At 59.4% G+C, this 18188-nt stretch overlaps 5 protein-coding genes across 5 annotated transcripts; 3 read left to right on the top strand and 2 right to left on the bottom strand.

Moving 5' to 3' along the window:
* Positions 1–4009: 4009 nt before the first annotated feature.
* On the top strand, positions 4010–10742 carry LTE1 (Guanine nucleotide exchange factor lte1). The gene is made up of 3 exons (XM_047987380.1): positions 4010–4259; positions 4491–4957; positions 5079–10742. The coding sequence occupies exons 2-3, from the start codon at positions 4545–4547 to the stop codon at positions 10063–10065; spliced, it is 5400 nt and encodes a 1799-aa protein (XP_047843365.1). The 5' UTR covers positions 4010–4259; positions 4491–4544; the 3' UTR covers positions 10066–10742.
* Positions 10743–10865: 123 nt separating this feature from the next.
* Positions 10866–12365, bottom strand: RPS0 (structural constituent of ribosome). The gene is made up of 3 exons (XM_047987379.1): positions 12121–12365; positions 11603–12051; positions 10866–11523 (listed from the first exon to the last, which is right to left on the bottom strand). Exons 1-3 carry the CDS (start codon positions 12288–12290, stop codon positions 11267–11269), a joined length of 876 nt encoding a protein of 291 aa, XP_047843364.1. The 5' UTR covers positions 12291–12365; the 3' UTR covers positions 10866–11266.
* A 253-nt stretch (positions 12366–12618) lies between these two features.
* JDV02_006026 (uncharacterized protein) lies at positions 12619–13772 on the top strand. The gene is made up of 2 exons (XM_047987378.1): positions 12619–12735; positions 12803–13772. Exons 1-2 carry the CDS (start codon positions 12669–12671, stop codon positions 13711–13713), a joined length of 978 nt encoding a protein of 325 aa, XP_047843363.1. The 5' UTR covers positions 12619–12668; the 3' UTR covers positions 13714–13772.
* Positions 13660–15294, bottom strand: VMA6 (H(+)-transporting V0 sector ATPase subunit d). Its single transcript, XM_047987377.1, has 4 exons — positions 15142–15294; positions 14998–15086; positions 14056–14942; positions 13660–13997 (listed from the first exon to the last, which is right to left on the bottom strand). The coding sequence occupies exons 1-4, from the start codon at positions 15171–15173 to the stop codon at positions 13911–13913; spliced, it is 1095 nt and encodes a 364-aa protein (XP_047843362.1). The 5' UTR covers positions 15174–15294; the 3' UTR covers positions 13660–13910.
* Positions 15295–15566: 272 nt separating this feature from the next.
* On the top strand, positions 15567–18091 carry NOP58 (Nucleolar protein 58). Its single transcript, XM_047987376.1, has 3 exons — positions 15567–15807; positions 15916–16005; positions 16068–18091. The coding sequence occupies exons 1-3, from the start codon at positions 15773–15775 to the stop codon at positions 17734–17736; spliced, it is 1794 nt and encodes a 597-aa protein (XP_047843361.1). The 5' UTR covers positions 15567–15772; the 3' UTR covers positions 17737–18091.
* The last annotated feature ends 97 nt before the right edge of the window (positions 18092–18188 follow it).

Raw genomic sequence — 18188 nt, 5'->3', positions numbered from 1 at the left:
GTAGTAGTAGTAGTAGTAGTAGTAAAAACGTACCTAGGTAGTTCCTAGGTTAGTGCGTAGTTAGTACTTGCATCGTAACTTGGTAGGAGAGGCGAAGACGGCGCGCTGCGGGTCGGGGCGGGCCTCAAAGGCGTCCGTCCGTCCGGGGGGAGGGAGGGGGGGGACTGGCAAAGACGAAGCTTGTGTAGCGGTGACGGGCGAGCATGGTGGCGAAAAGGGAGACCCCACGGCTGGAGAGTGGAGTTGTCATGGTCGCTGCCATTATTATTGACGGCGCCCCGTTGCTCGGGAGTTTGGCGTGGGTTGGGTTTTTAAGCAAAGAGTTGAGTGAGATGAGCTTTTGTCGGAGAAATTGGGTGGTGGCGTTGGCACAACGAAGGCGTCGTCCTGTCATCAAACACACGTCTCTATGCAGAACGGGCCATTATACAGGTACAGTATGTATTGTACTTGGCCTAGCAGTCTATAGGTACAGTGCGTGATAGGAGTACCTACCTCTAGTGAGCACGTACACGCCTGCGTTCGGACAAGTAATACTGCGAGGGCCAGCTCGTGATGCTGCATACTTCGTGCATAGGTACAGTACATACCTGGCAAACAAGTTACTGTTACTGAGCAACATACTACTGCCAAGGTCAAGCTCGGTGACACCAAAAAGGATTGGACCCGCGGGCGCGGAAAGCAAACATGGCCCGATGCAGACTGTGCATGCGACCGCATGCCGGCAGACAGACGCTCACCCTTGCCGGGCCCCGGCGGCGACGCGCAATCCTACTACGTACGGGGTACAGTAAACATACATACGTACTTCATGTGCGCTGGAAAGGGCATGATGCGGTCGGTGGGTGAGGAGGGCTGGCTGGCCGGCGCTTGGAGGGACCACCCACACTCATCACCCATCCATCCATCCATCCTTTGGCCAGGCGGGGGAGACTGGTGATGGGGATGCAATGCCAGTGCGCTGCCGGCCGCTGCGGCAGACTCCATCATGGCCCGGGCGAGCGAGCCGACGAGCTACATTTCGTTGGGGTGACTCCCTCTCCGTTGACGTGCGGTGAGTGTCGCGATAGACCGCATTCGTTTGGGCCCCCCCGGGCGAGAGCGTGCCTCGGCCTCCATCGCAGGCGGCCCAGGCTGGCACCATCATTCTTGCTCGCCCCATCAGTCCCCGGCGGACGACCAACAAAGCGCAAACGACGAGACGAAGCAGGATTGGCGCCTCTCTCTCCCTAGCAGGGGGGGGGGGGGCCGCAGCAACCGGTCCCATTCCCTCGGGTCCGGACGGAGCGCGGCAAAAGAAGCCGCCAGACGGGGGGGCGGAGAGGGAGTGGGCAGGGATGCTGGTCAAAAGACCTGGGCTGGGCTGTCGCTGGGCTGTCGCTGGCTTGGATGCTTGGATGGCTGAGGATGGCTGCGATCCCGCGCAGGCGACAGACACCCAGGGGTTCAAGAGACGGACGTCGTCGCCGCCCGGAGGCCGTTGATGAGGGCAAAGCACCAAGTCCGGGCGGCCATATATGTATAAACCCATCCTTGGATATGTTTGCGTGTGCCTGTTGCCATCGTAGCAAACCCTTGGCCCTGTCCCCCCCGGTTGATGAGACCCTTGCATGCAGCAGTACCATCGTTGGATCATGGGGGGCTTGCGAAACAGGTGCCTATGTACGGAGTAACTACCAACGATAGTAGAGCAAAGGTACTGTACACACACGCACACGTTGGGAACGACGTTGGACGAAGGCGACAGACGCCCACGGCAGCAGCCCAGCCCAGTCGTCTCGCGGGGCTGTCCCGTCCGTGCTCGCGCGGCGCGCCCGCTTGCCCTTCTGGCGGATCGATCGTCAACACTTTTTCCTTATCGCCGTGTGTCCCGCAAGGTGCGTCGCCCAGCAAGCCCGTGATCGGGCAGGCAGCCCAGGCGTGCAGACGCCCGCAGCAAAAGACCCACGCGTGGTGTGCTCGCCTCGTGCGCCGTGCAGTCCATATGTACGTAGGTACGTATGTACGAACCAAGTCCGTACGTAGTAACTACTGAGTATTGATCATGTATTGTATGCGCCCACAAACTTGGAGGAAGAAAAGGCCATGGCGTTGGCGCGTCTCTCGGCCCCCGTCGGCGTCGACGACGTCACGCGCGGCGAATCGGCCTGCGTCCGCCGCCTGTCAGATGTCAGAAAAAGCCCTCGGGTAGTTAACTATCCAGGGAGGTTTGCGTGCCGCCGGCAGAGCAGCCGGATGGACGGGGCACCCGGAAGGGGGGCCATTGAAGACGGGAGGGTTTCGTCGTCGTCGTACGAGCAAGGCTCCTCCCCGCCAAATCGGCCTCCTTCGCTTTGCTACACACGCGAAAGAGGCCATATCTGGCGGCGGCAGCTAATAAGCGCATGGCCGCAGACACCTCGACCATGGGGGCTCTGGCTCGGAAGGCGGTAGTATAGTACGTATTGGGACGGCAGGGTCAGTCAGTGGTGGTTTGACTTTTTTGCCATGGCAGCGCCTTGCTGGGTGTGCGGGAGGATGGATGCATTCAGTAGTTATGGCTGATGAATCGCAGAGATGCGCGGAGCCGCCGGGCGATTTGATTTGCCTGTCGCGGGGTGAGAAACCCTTGCCCTGCGGCGCAGCCACAGACGGACGGGCTTCCAGCCTCTTCCACAACCCGCCCCCCCCCCCGTCTTCGTCGGCTGGTCGTCGACAGGGCAGGGCAGGCGCTAATAAGAACTGACTTTCGTATCCGCATGAGCTGCGAACCAGTTCTCCAACTCATGCGCAGGCAGAAAAGCGAGCGGGCGGGCCGGCGGGCAGGTAAGCAACCAAGCACGTATACGTATTTTACTGTATTGGAGGCCGCGCCTGGTCGACCGGGGCGGCGATGGCTTCCACCTGGACGGGACCTGGAATCTGGGATGGTACCTACGAAATACAAGATGCAGAAATCCGGAACCCAAACGCCTCCTCATTTCGTCACCGTCCCAGCCGGTGCGGTGCGGCGCGGCGCGACCCAGCCCTGAGGTGAGGAAGAGACGGGACACCACCGGGCAGGGGGAAAAAAAAAAAACTTCCTCACCACATCAACCACCATCACCCAGCCCCAAGATGATGCCCCCCTGCCTTGCCCTGCCCTGCCCTGCCTGCCTTGCCATTGCTCATCCGGGACACGCGACCCGCCCAAGAAGGTCTAGGTCGGGCTGCACCTCGACACCCTAATAATATGGGGGCCGCCATCTCCTCGCGCTGCTGCAGCCCCAAGCACAGTGGAGTCGCCGCAGGGTGGAGTCCCATGATGAGCTTCAATCCGCCTCAATGACGCCCGGCCAGCGCAGCGGAGAAGGAGGAGAAGGAGGAGGAGGAGGAGGAGGAGGAGGAGGAGGTGGAGGGGGGAGGGGGGCACGCGCCGCTGGAGCCAACAGCTCGGTACGGTGCGCTGCGGCGGGCCCACTGGGCTGCGCTGCACTGCGCTGCTCTGCACGCGCTTCCATCCCTGTGATGAGGTCTTGTTGCTTCCTGTTGTGCGACCTTGGGTTTCCAAGGTCGGGTTGGTTGGCGGCGGCGCCCGTGCTCGAGCTGCCTGCACCTGAAGCGCATGGAGCAGCCCTGGAATAGGAAAAAAGCGAGACGCGGGAGCTTTGGCCCAACGCGTGGCGCCGCATCTCCCGCGCGCGCCTTGTCCAGGCAGGCAGGCTGATGAGGAACCACGGATTCATGACGGAATCATCAGGTGGTTGTTGTTGTTGATGTTGGCGTCCGGCAGCAAGGTGTCCCCCCGGGGGCCACCGCCCACCACCACCAAAGCCCGGCAGCCAGGGAGCCCAGCCCACCACCTCACCTCATCAGTGAGGTCGGGTCCGCTGCGAGGTCTGTAATTCCGCCCCAGCAGGCGCTGTCCGCTGCCACCCTCGCTGCCGACAGCCCAGCCCAGCCCAGCCCAGCCCAGCCAGCCAGCCAGCGCATCGCCCACAGGCAGCACGGAGACTGGACTCTCCAGCCCATCCATCCATCCATCCATCCACCCTCCACCACGTCCCGCCGTCCTGCTATCTCAGCTCCCCGAGCGAATCTGTCTCCAGCCCGTCGTCGACTGTTGCACTTCTCCGCCTCACCCGTTGCCGCCCCCGTCATCTGGCTGCGCGTTTGTTTCCTCGCCAGATTCCTCGGCGCCTCGTTTGCGTCTGTCCCTCGACTCGCGACGTGTGGTCCATGACGATTCTTCGATAAGCGGGCGACGCGACCCGTCCCTGCATGGCGTCTGGAAATTACGGGTACGTGCTCCATAGAGTGCCTGTTCGTCCATCTTCAGCCTCGCGCGCCTCATGTTGCCTTTTGCTTTGCGCGCAGCCACGGATCGACATGCTCCGTCGCTCGCTCGCTCGCTCGCTCTCTGGGCCTACTCAAACACTTGTCTGGCGGGTGCAGCGCACAGCTGCCGTCTTTGCTTCTTTCTTCCTCCTTGTTTGTGTCTCGGGCCATGCTAAGTTCGACGTCCCCGACAGCATCAACCGCGTCGAGCAGCCCCAGGCTCTGGCCTGACGTAGCCATCGTCGCTCATGGACGCCGTTGACGTGCACCATCCTGGCAAGCCGCCTGCCTCCGGCATCACCGCGTCGCCGCCCCTGCGAAACGATTCCACACGTAACGTCACGTCGCTTAGGCGTCCCACACGGGACTCGAGGCCCAAGAGGTTGGGCAGCTCGGCCGGCAAGGCCGCTGCATCGCCGCCGAAGCTCTCCTCGGCCAGACTGCCCGCCAGGATCGCCACCGCCGCCCCCGCGACGACGACAGGTAAACCACTGTTACCAGCCACGGAGCGGCTTTCGCGGGAAGAAAAGGCATTGCTTCGGCCAGGGCGGGAGGCCGAGGCAGACAAGGACGATGTTGCTCCAGACGGTTCCTCGGCGGGTCGCGAAGGTCGGCAGTTTACTGTCGCCAACGTGGGTAATAATGGGAGGATTTATTTGAGGTACGTGTGTTCGACTCACCTTCTTCTGGAATGTCGCTGGGGATCCTGTGGGGTGAATAAGGGTCCCGAGCGTTTGACTTTCGGGAACGGTCCGGCTGGAATGCTGACTTCCTCGTGGCAGACCTACCGTTCGGCTTGCTCACCAGCGTTACCCGCAGCCCAACTTTGTCTTTCCCGTAACGCCTCCAGGCGCCGGGGGGCTAAACCAGTCCGTTCAGGGCAAACCACCTAAGAACCCAAAGGGTGCGAGGCCACCGAAACCGCTCGAGCTAGACTTGAGCCAATGGACACCGACACCAACCGCATCGCCTTTGGTCGGGGAGAAGCAGTACTTCCCAGACGCTCGTGGCCTCAACCATCCCACGAGGCAACGGCGAGCCATGTCAGACACCACGATGCAGGAGTACAGCGCTGCCGCTGAGTCGGACAAGGACACGTTCAAAGTCGTCATTTCGAGACCGGCGGGCGAGGAGCAACGGCCGCGCACCATGGACGACCTGGACGCCACCGCCGGGCCACTCTTGAACATCAACATCCCGTCGTGGCGCATCGGAACGCCCAGGTTCACCTTGAGAGGCACTCCCATCATACGCGGGTCGTCATATGCCCCTACCGAGGACATCAGATCCAGCAGCGTCTCGCTGCTTGATCCTTCCTCCAAGGATTACGGTGTGCTGCTGCCTAAACCACGGCCGCGAGGGATTCCCCTGGCTGCTACCAGGCCTCCACAGTCACAAGTGCCGTCGCAGCAAAGCCAGCCGCATCCGCCGCCCTCCCCCAAGCCGTCTCCTCCACCCGTACGGGACACTTACATATCCACCCATTTGGTGATTGAACCTGGCATGTTCAACGATCTGACGTTCGAGCCCGCTTGTGACGACCGCTCCATTGTTCGGTATTCCCCGGCTGGCGCGGTAACTGCGGCGACCCCGCCACGCTTGGTTGCTGAGATCACGTCTCCCAGCTTTCTCGACTACGAACTAATCTCCGACTTCTTTCTCACCTACAGAGCATTCTTGGAGCCTGTCAGCCTACTTCGTATGCTTGTCGCGCGGCTGAGATGGGCTTTGGCGCGCACGGATGAGAGGGGGATGATAGTTCGGGTGCGGACTTTCGTTGCCGTGCGCCACTGGATCCTGAACTACTTCACAGATGACTTTATATACGACTACGACCTGCGCGAAACGTTCTGCACCCTGCTCAACGAGTTCGTCGAAGAGGTGTCGCAGGACCAGTCCTCGCGCAAAGTTCAACTCAAGATTTTGGCCGAGCTCAAAAAGTGCTGGAGACGCATCTGCGCCCAATACTGGGATGGCTCGGAGTTTGACGATTCTTTGGGGCCAGAGGTGCCCATTTCGCCGGGCGGCGTGGCCGAAGCTGCGGAGGCCGAGCAAGGAGACATGGACGCTGCGCCGGTGAACGTCTCCCGATCCATGCCCAAAGTCTCTACGAGCACCGATCCAGAGACACCCTACATTGAGGGGGAGCAAATCCTGCCTGTGGGGGACCTGAGTCTCGTAGGGCACCGACCTGGCACCCCTCAGAATAGGGTGAGCGATGGAGCCGAGTGGGAGGACGTGGCGGCGGGCTCACCCCTCAGCATGGCGAGTATGGACATTGTCTCGTGCTCGTTTCCAAGCAAGACCCTCAAGGCCCTGAATCCCAACGCGACGCAGCTCATGGCGGCACACCCAGTTCCCGCGACGTCGGCCGCCGCTGGGGCCGCCCAAGTGGCAACGACGCCAAAGGCCCTCACGGGCAAGCGCGTGCGTCCAGCTCAGACACACAAGCGGAACAACAGCATCAGCGACTCGCTGCGAGATCACGGCTCTGATAGATCCTCGTCCCACGACCAGGACCTTTCGACTATGCTGCCCTCGGCTGGCAGCCTGGTCCGTGGCAACCTGCTGCCTCCAGGCCAGGCCTACGTTGACTATGAGCCGTTCGGCCCCTATAGCAGCAACAACCGACAGACAACCATCTTCCAGCCTAGTGTTCGCGAGCTCCCCAAATTGAGGAATGCGGGCGGTGCCATGTCGGGGAACGGAATGAAGAAGCTCATTGGCAGTGTCCGCCGAGCTATTCGTGCACGCGGCTCGGGCGTCTCTCCAACTGAGGGTCATTTCATGACCATTGCCCCCGTTGGTCCTCGTGGCGCTACCACGAACCGGCTTCCAGGCACTGCCGTTGTGCCCATGGGGCGCCCCAGAAACCATGCAGGGCGACCCCCGGTCCGCATCGACCTCCTCGGAGCAGAAGTTGCCGAAGACTTCAAGAAGGCCGTTCGCGAAGAGGAGGCGGCTGCTCAGGCCGAGGCACAACGCCTAGAAATGGATGCGCCACCCAAGTCTGCGCCGCCGTACGGAGGGCATCCGGATTACTCGGCTGCTCTCATGGATTCGAGCACCTTTGATGGGCCCTCCCCTGTCCAAAGGCCACGGTCGGTGAGTGACATGGGAATCACCGTCGGTAGCAAGTCAATCGTCATCGTCGACGACACCGTTCCCTTCGAGATGGCCCCGCCTCAGGGACACTACCCGACGGTAGCAAATCCATCTGTCGACACGTTTGCAGATGCCTTCATGACCAGCGCCGCGGACCCTACGCCGCCAAACACCCCTCCTTCCAGCTCCCTTCGAGGGAACACTCCACGGAGATCGTCGTTTCTCCTCAACCAACATGTCAGAACTTCATTGATTCAAGATGCTCTGCCTCCTTTCATCCCGGACTTGGCGACGCTCGAGGGGACACGGAGCACGCGGGGCTCTGAGGATGCGCCTCGTCCATCGCTTTCCACGTCGCGCCCGGCAAGGCGCCCACCCGTGAGCGGTGTAGCCCTCCGAATGCACAAGAAGAGCCGGTCCAAAGGGGCTCCTCGATCACTCAACTCGATCATCCACCGCAACTACAGCTCCTTTGGCAGTGGCAGCGCGCTCCCCGCGACCGTGCTCAGCTTCGACGCAACGACTGATTCAGGGGCGTCGGCGACTGACGCTGGGTCCGATGTCCCAATACCGGCCCCGCTTCATGTTCTACGAAGGCGCCCCGGGGGAGATTTGAGGTCTGCGAACCACGTCGCAGATCTCGACAGGGCCTCGCTGCGGAGATCCCGATCTGTGGGCTCGCTCGCAGCGTACACGGATTCTATCCGCAGCTCCTATCTCCTCGATACACGCCCGGATTCCGCCGGAAACTCGGGTCCGCTTTCGCCGCGAGCGCAATTGGACCACGACGGAGCTTTCTCGGTCGGTCAACTTGCGGACAGACAGCCTATCAAGCGTAACTTATCTCTTTTCAGCACTCACTCGTCTAAGCCCATCATGCGCCCTTCATTCGAAGCGGAGGCGCAGAAGCTAGCGCAGATCCCTGACGACGACGATGACGGAGGGATTGAGTCCGCGTTGGCGAAGCTCGAGGGCAAATACGACAAAAAGACCTTCAAGCGGTCAGTGGAAGTGAAGCTGCCTGACGCTGGTGAAGAGGATGTTGAAAGGGCGCGTAACGAAAGGGAAGCAAGTGTCGTCGATTCGGAGGCGCTGCGGCAAGAGAAGCATGAGAAACGGCATTTGCATATCATGGACGAACAACCCAATACCGTGGTAGACCAAGCCCCGGACATGATGGATCAAGTACCCCCCAAGGAAATCAAAGCCACGTCACGAAGGGGGCTAAAATCTTTCCTCTCCGTTGGCTCCCAGGGGTCATATTGCTCTATCCCCCTTCTTGAAAGGGACTTCACCGACGGCGCTCGGAGCAGAATCGGCACAATGGAGTGGACTGACAGGTCCGTCTTGAGAGGCTCCGATGACAGCGATTCGCTGGTCGAGGTTGAGCGAGATCCCGATGGCGCCGGCGCAGAGCCCGGGCAGCACCTGTCCTTCGACCTAGTCGAGAAGACAGCAAGCATAGAGCGAATCAAGTCTGGCGAGCTTGCCCCTTCGGAAACCGAGAATCAGTCGTTCCTGGACGATGCCAGCGCAAACGATACCGACCTGTCCTCGGAACTCTCCGTTGAGGGCATCGGCGCCGAGGACTCGGACAATGACTTGTTCGGAAAATACCAGTCTCCCAACCTCATATACAGGCAATCCACGTCGAGAACATCCACGCACCAGATGACCTTGGCTCAAGCTCTTAGCATGTCACCCGGCCTCTCCAAGAGGCAGGATGACCGCGACGGCCCGGTTGCACCAGCACAGCCGCTGCTTCCTTCACCAGAGCTGACGCCAACCCTTCCACAGGGCCGCGGGCATTCATCACCGGACCTAAATGAGCCCGGAGATTCCAACCCTTCGAGGGGGGCGCCCGGCTTTGGTAACATCCGAAAGTACTCGGTCCATCTACCCTTCATCTTGGCCTTTGATTCGGATATTCTCGCCCAGCAGTTCACCCTGATTGAGAAGGATGCGTTGAACGAGATTGACTGGAAAGAACTAATCGATATGAATTGGAAGAACGCTGCTAGAAGCGACTCTCGTTCGTGGGTACACTACCTGCAAAACAGCGAGGCACAAGGCGTTGAAGTGGTGATCGCGCGGTTCAACATCATGGTCAAGTGGGCCATCTCCGAGATCGTTCTCACTCAACACATCGAGGAGCGCGCCCGATGCATCATCAAGCTTATCCATATCGCCTCTCACTGCCGACGATACCGCAACTTTGCGACCCTGGCCCAGCTGGCCATTGCACTGTCTAGCAACGAGATATCTCGCTTGACTCAGACCTGGAAGCTGGTGCCTGCGCACGATGTCAAGACCCTCAACAGTCTAGAGGCCCTGGTCACGCCGAGCCGGAACTTTCATGCCATCCGAGCAGAGATGGAGATGGGGTCCGATGCCGGATGCATACCCTTTGTGGGCATTTACACTCACGACCTGCTTTATAATGCTCAGCGCCCCTCGGAGATTGCAAGCTCCCCCATGACGGCACCGTTGGTTAATTTTGAACGCTGCCGCATCGCTGCTGCCGTCGTCAAGACACTTCTCCGCCTTCTGGAAGCAAGTACGAGATATTCGTTTGTTCCCATTGAGGGTATTACGGAACGTTGCCTTTGGGTTGGCGCCTTGAGCGATGATGAAATCAGACGCCATTCTGAGAGCCTTGAATAAACAGACCCGGCCGCCGCATCTCGAACACAACCATAATCCACCAATACGCCAAAATTAATCCGTCAGCTCTTTCGCTATTGCTCGGGCTCCTTTGTCAATACTTGTGCTTTGTCCTCTCTCAGAATGTCGACAGCCAAGAGAGCTGGATACTTGCCTACAACTCGTCACCTTTATTTGCCGCTTACGTTCCTCCTTCAAGCGATTGCAGCCGGGACTACGTTTCAATGCGAAGTATCTTGGTTCACCAGCACACACATACACACGCACACACATGCACTTGCTGCAAAACCATCACCACCCACAGATACCCAAGAAAGGGGAGTTACACGCAGCGCAGCACACTTTTTTTTTTAACGGTCTTATTTAAACGTGTTTTTCTGTTTCTCTTCCCGATGGAGGTTGAACCATGGGAGGTCGCCTTTGATACCAGGGAACGTTGGGCGAGGGCGCCATGGGTGGGTGGATTAGACGGCGCTCGGCTGGCAGCATCACGATTTAGCAATGGGGTTTTTTTTTATAGCCCCTCTCCTCTTGTATGTCTGGGCGCGGCTTGGGAGTCCTGACGTTGTCGCGCTAGCCCAACATTGGAGAAACTTATCTGTCCATTCTGGTCAGGATGGTAATAAAAGGGGGCCATGGAGCCCCTGTTGTAAGCTTGCACAGGCAATGTCCGTGACGATGAATTGTAATGATATCTGCGGTGATGATTTTTATGACAATGAACCTGAACGCAGGCTCATGAGCTCATGCCATCACAAACATCATGGTTGAGATCACATGGGAAAGCTTGGAGACAGGTTGGACTAGATACGGTACTTTTTTCGGCCTTTTGTGAGTTTCTTGTCACTCGGAATAGCTTAGAGCTTCACGCAACGGAAAAATGCCTTTGAAAAACCATGGCGGGGGCAACGATCAAGTCCACCCCTTTGGCTGACACAGGGCTTTCCCTCTTCCTTGCCCGAAAAGCAACATGCGTTCCTACCGAGTCCCCAACCAAAAAATTATTAGACTTCAGCAAGAGTGCATTTCACCCCCCCGCGGCAAGGCCGAGTATCTTTCCCTCATAAGTGCCACCCAGTCGACCAGGGCCTCCAAAGACAAGCACGACTGCAAGCCTGGGGAATGCCTCCGATGACCCGTGACCAATTTACCACTGCGTTGCATCGTCGCCAGCCGACGAGCCGTTGTAGGGACCAGGTTCCTACCACTGGGTCTCCTTGGAGGCCTCGGCGGCCCACTCGGTGGTCTGGCCGGCGGCAGCCCACTCGCCGCCCTCGGCACCGTCCCAGCCGGCGCCGCCGGTGGCGGCAGCGCCGGTGAAGCCAGCAGCGGGAGCAGCGTCCCAGTCGCCACCGGCGGCGGCGGTGCCGGTCTCGATGGCGGCAGGGCCCTCCTCGTCGACGCCAGGAGCCTTCTCCTCCTCGACCTTCTCCTCGGCCTCGGCCTCGGGGTCGCGGTCTATCAGCAGCGGTTAGCATCGACTACCCTGGCGTACTGCTTTGTTCGGGTTTTGGGAGCGTGTGGAGAAGGGACATACAGAAGTACAGATCGGGCATGACGTCCCAAGGGGTCTCGCGGTTGTAGATGGTGCCGCGGAGACGGAGGACCTCACGGGCGAGCAGCCACCAGACGGTACCGATGGCGTGGCGACCCTTGTTGTTGGTGGGGATGGCAACGTCGACGTACTCGGTGGGGGAGTCGGTGTCGCAGAGGGCGATGACGGGGATGTTGACGTAGCTGGCCTCCTTGATAGCCTGGGCGTCGGTGCGGGGGTCGGTGACGATGATCAGGCGGGGCTCCTTGAAGGAGCGCGTGATGTAGTTGGTGAAGCTACCGGGGGTGAAGCGACCGGCGATGGACGAGGCACCGGTGTGGGCGGCGAACTTGAGGACAGCGCGCTGGCCGTAGGGACGAGCGGAGATGACGCAAATGTCGGCCGGGTTGTCGATGGCGACGATGATGCGGGCAGCGAGGACAATCTTCTCCCTGAAGCGCGCAACGCCGTTAGCAATCCACCCTATGCACCGCCGTCTGTCGCGAGCGAGCCCAACTCACCAGGTCTTGCCAATGTTGATCACGTTGACACCGTCGGCGCGAGTCTTCCACAGGTAAGGCTCCATGTGCACCTGGAGGTTCTTGCTGCCGAGGTGAGACTGCGCAGCCAGGAGCATCTCAACGTCCTGGCTGGTGGCATTGAGGACGGAGGGCAGGTTGGAAGGCGCCATCTTGACTGTGGTTTTTGTTCTTCTTCCGTTGGGCGGGGAGAGGTAGGGGGGAAGAAAGAAAAAGATGGTCGTGCGGATGTCGTGCAGGAGCAGTCGCAAAAAGTTCGCGAAGGTGAGAGAGCACTCGCAAAACCCGAAAATGTGTGGGTGGTGCGAAGCCCTGAGCCCGCTTATACTGTTTCGGACTAGTGCGAATGCGCGAGGTTGTGGCCGTGCAGGTTCGGCACGTGATCTTTGGCGCTAGGCCAACTCGGGGCAAGGCGCTGGAAACGACGGGCGGCCCAGCGTGAGGATCGATCAAGCCGGGCCGGGGAAATTTTGAGGGCAGCTCAAGGCCGGTCAGCCCAGCCCGTCCGCGAACGTTCACGACCACGACATATGCTTCGCAGGCTATTGACCATGCCACCCAGATTAGAGGCGCTGCAGCGCCTCGGAACCGTCAGCCGTAAGTCTCTTCGGTCGAACCGCCCATCTGAAGTCTTGCCTCCGCGGCTAACTGAAAGGTCCCGCAGTGTGCCTGCGGCCGGCGACGCGACCATCTCCTCCCAACTTTCTCCCCGTCATCCAGACGGCCAGCCTGTCGATGCGCGAGAAGAAGCGCAACGCCAAGCAGGACCCGTACAAGTGGGCGCAGGCGCAGCAGCGCAAGAACGCCAACCTCAAGCGGAGGGAGGAGCTGCAGAAGCAGCGCGACGAGGCCTGGGGAGACCCCGTATGGGGCAAGACGACGCCCTTCCTCGAGTCGCTCGACAGCGCTGGCCAGGAAAGCGTCAGCGAGGTGCCTCGCGACCCGAGCGGTAACCTACTCGCCGAGCCGCACGAGCTGCCCACCTCCCCGGGGCTGCGGAACCACTTCCTTACCGACGCCGAGCTCGATGACGCCGCGAAGCACGCCTACGCCCTGACCAAGCCCATGGTCGGTGTCGTCGAGTCACAGATGGACTCAACCACCGAAGAGGAGAGGAACAAGCTGCACGAACAGAAGCACCACAAAGCCCTCGAGGCCCTGCGGAGGATAACGTCGCTACGCAACGGCAGCGCCCGGGACCGCTACCACGCAAACGTCCGGCGCATCATCGACGAGTTTGGCCGCCACAAGACGGATAAGTTCCTTGCGCCCAAGCCGGAGTCCATCATGCCAAACACCACCCCCATGCCCGGCCGAGCGGGCCCCGACACGGGCAGCTCCGAGGTGCAGATCGCGATCTTGACGGCGAAAATCAGGGCGCTAGCCAAGGCCCTCGAGATCAACCGGGGCAACAAGGACAAGCACAACAAGAGGAACTTGAGGCTGCTATTGCATCGCCGCCAGAAACTGCTCGCCTACATGGAGCGGAAAGAGCGCGGGAGCGAGAGGTGGACACACATGCTGGAGAAGCTGGGGTTGACACCTGCCACGTGGAAGGGCCAAATCGAGCTATAGTAGCGCTGTAAAATACTCTGTTCTGTATGTACAATACCATCAAGCCATTCGAGGACGAGCGAACACGTACACGACACTCTTCTGTGCCCTCGCCCCATTTACGCCAAATACATAAAACCCCACCGCGAGGAATCTTCACGGCCTGAGGGTGTGCTATACTACACGCATGCTGAGAATTCGATGTGGACCAAACGAGCTCATGAGAAGACGCTGATGAAATTGCCAATGCGGTCCTTCTGGTTCTGGGCTATGCACTCGGCGATCCAGGTGATGTTGCGAATCTCCTGCTTGGCGTTAGCGCGCGCGTCGTAAACTCGAACTACAGGGGGCAATGAGACGCACCTGTTCTCTCAGCTTTACCCACGCATACACGATGGCATAAGTGAACTGTCGCGTGAAGGCACTCTTGGAAATCTCCATCTCTTTCTGGTAGAACATGTCCTCAAGGGTCTTGCCGTCGGAGGAACCGCCGCCCATGTTGCCCGGGCCGGAGGAGCCGCCGAGCGAGGCGGCATCAAAGAATGTTTTGTAGTCATGGACACCATCAACGGCCAGACGAACACCCTCCGGATCCTCTGCGCGCGAGAGCATCAGGGTTCCCTCGGGGTAGAGCTTGCCGAAGTTGGGGTACAGCTTCTTACGGTCTGCCTTGCTCAGCTCGGTGCCAAAGGAGTTAAGGGTGATGTTGATGGCTCGTCGGTCAGCCTCAAATTCGAGAATCTCAGACATTACTTCAGAAGTGGGTGAGCCGGCCATGTCAGGGTGAGTGTTGACAAAGTTGTAAAAGTCCTCCAGGTAGTTCTTGTAGAGAGTGTTGCGCACAATCTCAATGTTGAGCTCGTCCAGGTCTTGATGGCTCAGGCTGCCCTTGAAGTAGGGCGCCAAGGGCGTCTCGATGAGTACGCTGTTGTAAAGCTCTTCGATGTTGGTGGCGACACAGAGCACAGGCATGGTCTCGAACCAGCCGAGGGGGTGGCATCTCTCGAGCAGTTCGCGGGTATCACGTTCGTGTAGAGTGCCTGTGATGAGCAGGGCAACATTGTCAATCATGTAGCCGTAGGTGACGTAGTCCATGAACGTCGCGAGCGAGCCGACAGCGTTGGCACGGACATATCGAAACTCGGAGATGAGTTTGTCGGTAGTCTTGGAGGCGAGGCTTGACGTGGATGGGTTCGGGGGCAGCGAGGCGAGGAAGTCGCCGTACGCAGGACCGAGCTGGAGCTTGAGATCTGGACGGACATCAGTCAAGCGACCGGGTATTGTCTCTAGTTCGTGGAAACGTACCGTCAATCGTCTCACATTGGGTCAAATTGTTGTACGCCGGGCTTGTCAGAAGGCTGTTCCGGTAGCCACGAACGATGCCTTCAACGTAACTATGTTGCGTCAGCGCGAGCGCGAACGAGGGCCGTGGTGGATGCGAGCACTAACCCGTTGTTCACGTTGAAGAAGAGTCCCTCCATATTGCTAGCCGTGCGGGTGTGGCTATTCGGGGACAGAAAAGGAGAAGCCAAGAGGCGGAACCAGTATTGCGTGCGTCGACGATGGATAGCGGATGCGAGCGAGCAGGAGGGAATGAGGTCGTTGAAGCAAGCGGGAGCAGTCGGCCAGCCACAACGCGCCTGTCTTCCAGGCTGTCAGTGCCGTCAGCTCAGCCCCAGCGGCTCAGCAATGACCCAGGCTGTAGAACTGCCAGCGCTAGCAAGGCACCAGCCACAGAACGCTACCCTTCACGTGCGCCCGCTGCGGCTTTGGCGGCAGACCTGGTGGGGCAGCTCTGATGGCCCGGAACATATATAGCGCGTCGCCGGGCGGGCGCCAAGAAATCAGAGTTTCCCGCCGCAGCAGCGACCCTTCCCACCTGAAGGCACACCCACCGCAGAGGGCAAGTGCTGATCCAAAAATTTTGGGTGGAGCCTGCAGCTTTCTCTCATCCTCTCTGCTGAAAAATTTCCTGCAACTCCATCGCGCCTGCGCACAACACCCTCCTTGCGCCCACGAGAGGAAGTCGAAGCCCAATCGATCCGCGCAAGATCCTCGGAGGGACTCACGACTGCCCAACATGTCTCTCTTTGTTCTGGCCGAGACGCCTGCGGGGTGAGTTGCGCCCGCCGCCTGCAATTGCAATGCAATTTGCGGGTTTCAATCCCTTACCCGACGACGACTCTTTCCCAGTTGCAGATACTGACAATAAGTCAACAATAGCTACGGCCTGTTCAAGGCCGCCGACAAGAAACTCTTCAAGAACGATGACCTCGCCGCCGAGCTCGGCCGTCCCGAGAAACTCGTGGAGATGTGAGCAGAATCCAGGCAATCATGGACATGGGCACAGCACTGACGACTGTTCCTTCTTTCAGGCTCAAATTGAAAAAGTTCGTCAAGTTTGACAGCGCCGCCATGGCCCTCGAGGAGGCGGCGTCGCTCAAGGACGGGAAGGTCCCTTCGCTGCTCAACTCCCTGCTCGAGGACCTCAAGTCCGAGAAGAAGGCCTCACTGGCCGTCGCTGACATCAAGCTGGGCACCGCCATCTCCAACCTCCCCCAGCTCAACATCTCGCCTGTCTCCGGCTCCAACACAATGGACGTCTTCCGTGGCATTCGAGAGCACCTCCCTTCTCTGATTCCTGGTCTGCTGCAAGAAAACGTGGACCGCATGGCCCTCGGTCTCTCCCACTCCATCTCCCGCCACAAGCTGAAGTTCTCCGTCGATAAGATCGACTCGATGATCATCCAGGCTATTCGCCTGATCGACGACATGGATAAGGATCTCAATGTCTTCGCCATGCGCACCAAGGAATGGTACGGCTGGCACTTCCCCGAGCTTGCCAAGATCCTCAACGACAACCTAGCCTATGCCCGCCTTGTCATTACCGCCGGCTTCCGAACGAACATCGCCGAGACCGACCTCTCCGAAATCCTCCCCGAAGCCACCGAAGAGGCCGTCAAGAAGGCTGCCGAGATCAGCATGGGCACGGAGATCACTGAAGACGATTTGGTCAATATCAAGGCTCTGGCAGAGCAGGTCATCCAGTACACCGAGTTCCGAGCGCAGCTCTCCTCGTACCTCGAGAGCCGCATGCGTGCCATCGCCCCTAACCTGACTGCTCTGGTTGGCTACTTGGTCGGCGCCCGACTCATCGCTCACGCCGGTTCTCTTATGAACCTGGCCAAGGCCCCTGGATCCACTATCCAGATTCTTGGCGCTGAGAAGGCGCTCTTCCGTGCCCTTAAGACCAAGCATGACACCCCCAAGTACGGCATTATATACCATTCATCCTTGATTGGCCAGGCAACGGGGCGCAACAAGGGCAAGATTGCCCGTATGCTTGCCGCTAAGACTGCTCTTGGTCTCCGTGTCGACGCCCTCGATAACAACGAGGAGGAAGAGGAGGAGCAGCGCGCCATTCTCGGCCTCAGCAACCGCATCAAGCTGGAGAACCACCTGCGCCGGCTAGAAGGCAAGCCTCTTCTTCCCAAGGGGACTAACGTGGGTCCCACTGGCGAGATCGTCGCTCCTGGACAGTTCACGCTGAAGGAAACCCGCCGATACAACGTTGATGCCGACGGTGTCAACGGCGAGGACAGCAAGAAGGGCAAGGGCAAGAAGGCCCTCATTCAAGAAGTCGACGCGCAGTCCGACGATGAGATGAAGGACGCCGAGGATGAGTCGGATGATGATGAGGATGCCGCCACCCCTGCGAAGTCCAAGGTTGCCAAGCTGTCCAAGGCCGAGTACGAGCGCTTGGCCGATCTTGCCGGTCTGTCGGTCAAGAAGTTCAAGCGAAAGTACGAGCGTGGTGATGTCCAGCTCGGCGCTGATGGCAACCCCAAGGTGTTCAGCAAGAAGGAGCTCAAGAAGATTCGCAAGGCCGAGGCGAATGGCACCCCCGTCAAGGCAGAGACGCCTGCCAAGTCGGAGCCCGCGTCCGAGAAGAAGAAGAAGCGCAAGCACGAGGATGATGAGGATGCCGCCGATTCAAAGAAGGAGAAGAAGCAGAAGAAGAAGAAGCGCCACTCGGAAGCCTAAATGGAAACATCGGGGAAGCGCTGCGGTCCCGTCTCGTGCGGAGGGCCACGGGACACGGCAAAGTCTGCAATTCGTTCTGCAATGTGTAGATATACGGCGATACCTGCGACTCCAAGGGTGAAGGAGTCTTTTCTGGGCGTCTTCTTTTTTCTTGTTGAGCCGATTTTCTGGCCGGCGTTTGGAGGGGGGACATCCGAGGCATCTGGCGTGTAGGGCTGTTTCTTGATTTTGGATGCTCATCCGCGTCAAAGTAGTTGGCGGTGCAGCTTGTCACGACTGGCGGGCTGCTTCCGGGCAGACGACGGAGGGTTGATAGGCATCAGTGGTGTATGAAATGAACTTGTTAAATAACCCGTACTTGCAACTTCGCGCGACCATCGGCAATGTCGAGCCTCACATAGCCTCCGGGTGTCATCCGGCTATATGTGGCCAAAAGTGGTTTTGGAAACTTC

The sequence above is a fragment of the Purpureocillium takamizusanense genome, chromosome 5, assembly GCF_022605165.1.
Source record: "Purpureocillium takamizusanense chromosome 5, complete sequence".
Taxonomy (NCBI): domain Eukaryota; kingdom Fungi; phylum Ascomycota; class Sordariomycetes; order Hypocreales; family Ophiocordycipitaceae; genus Purpureocillium; species Purpureocillium takamizusanense.
Note: the sequence above shows the minus strand (reverse complement) of the source record. Positions and strands in the feature narration are given on the sequence as shown.

What these genes read in the sequence shown, in the direction of transcription:
- LTE1 (XM_047987380.1), top strand. Translation starts at nt 4,545, where the DNA reads ATGGACGCCGTTGACGTGCACCATCCTGGCAAGCCGCCTGCCTCCGGC. An exon ending in AATGGGAGGATTTATTTGAG is followed by an intron (nt 4,958 to 5,078) that starts GTACGTGTGTTC and finishes TCCTCGTGGCAG; the next exon opens with ACCTACCGTTCGGCTTGCTC.
- RPS0 (XM_047987379.1), bottom strand. Translation starts at nt 12,290, where the DNA reads ATGGCGCCTTCCAACCTGCCCTCCGTCCTCAATGCCACCAGCCAGGAC. An exon ending in ATCAACATTGGCAAGACCTG is followed by an intron (nt 12,052 to 12,120) that starts GTGAGTTGGGCT and finishes TGCGCGCTTCAG; the next exon opens with GGAGAAGATTGTCCTCGCTG. An exon ending in CATGCCCGATCTGTACTTCT is followed by an intron (nt 11,524 to 11,602) that starts GTATGTCCCTTC and finishes CGCTGCTGATAG; the next exon opens with ACCGCGACCCCGAGGCCGAG.
- JDV02_006026 (XM_047987378.1), top strand. Translation starts at nt 12,669, where the DNA reads ATGCTTCGCAGGCTATTGACCATGCCACCCAGATTAGAGGCGCTGCAG. An exon ending in GCGCCTCGGAACCGTCAGCC is followed by an intron (nt 12,736 to 12,802) that starts GTAAGTCTCTTC and finishes AAGGTCCCGCAG; the next exon opens with TGTGCCTGCGGCCGGCGACG.
- VMA6 (XM_047987377.1), bottom strand. Translation starts at nt 15,173, where the DNA reads ATGGAGGGACTCTTCTTCAACGTGAACAACGG. An exon ending in CCAATGTGAGACGATTGACG is followed by an intron (nt 14,943 to 14,997) that starts GTACGTTTCCAC and finishes ATGTCCGTCCAG; the next exon opens with ATCTCAAGCTCCAGCTCGGT. An exon ending in GGGTAAAGCTGAGAGAACAG is followed by an intron (nt 13,998 to 14,055) that starts GTGCGTCTCATT and finishes AACGCCAAGCAG; the next exon opens with GAGATTCGCAACATCACCTG.
- NOP58 (XM_047987376.1), top strand. Translation starts at nt 15,773, where the DNA reads ATGTCTCTCTTTGTTCTGGCCGAGACGCCTGCGGG. An exon ending in CTGGCCGAGACGCCTGCGGG is followed by an intron (nt 15,808 to 15,915) that starts GTGAGTTGCGCC and finishes AGTCAACAATAG; the next exon opens with CTACGGCCTGTTCAAGGCCG. An exon ending in CCCGAGAAACTCGTGGAGAT is followed by an intron (nt 16,006 to 16,067) that starts GTGAGCAGAATC and finishes TCCTTCTTTCAG; the next exon opens with GCTCAAATTGAAAAAGTTCG.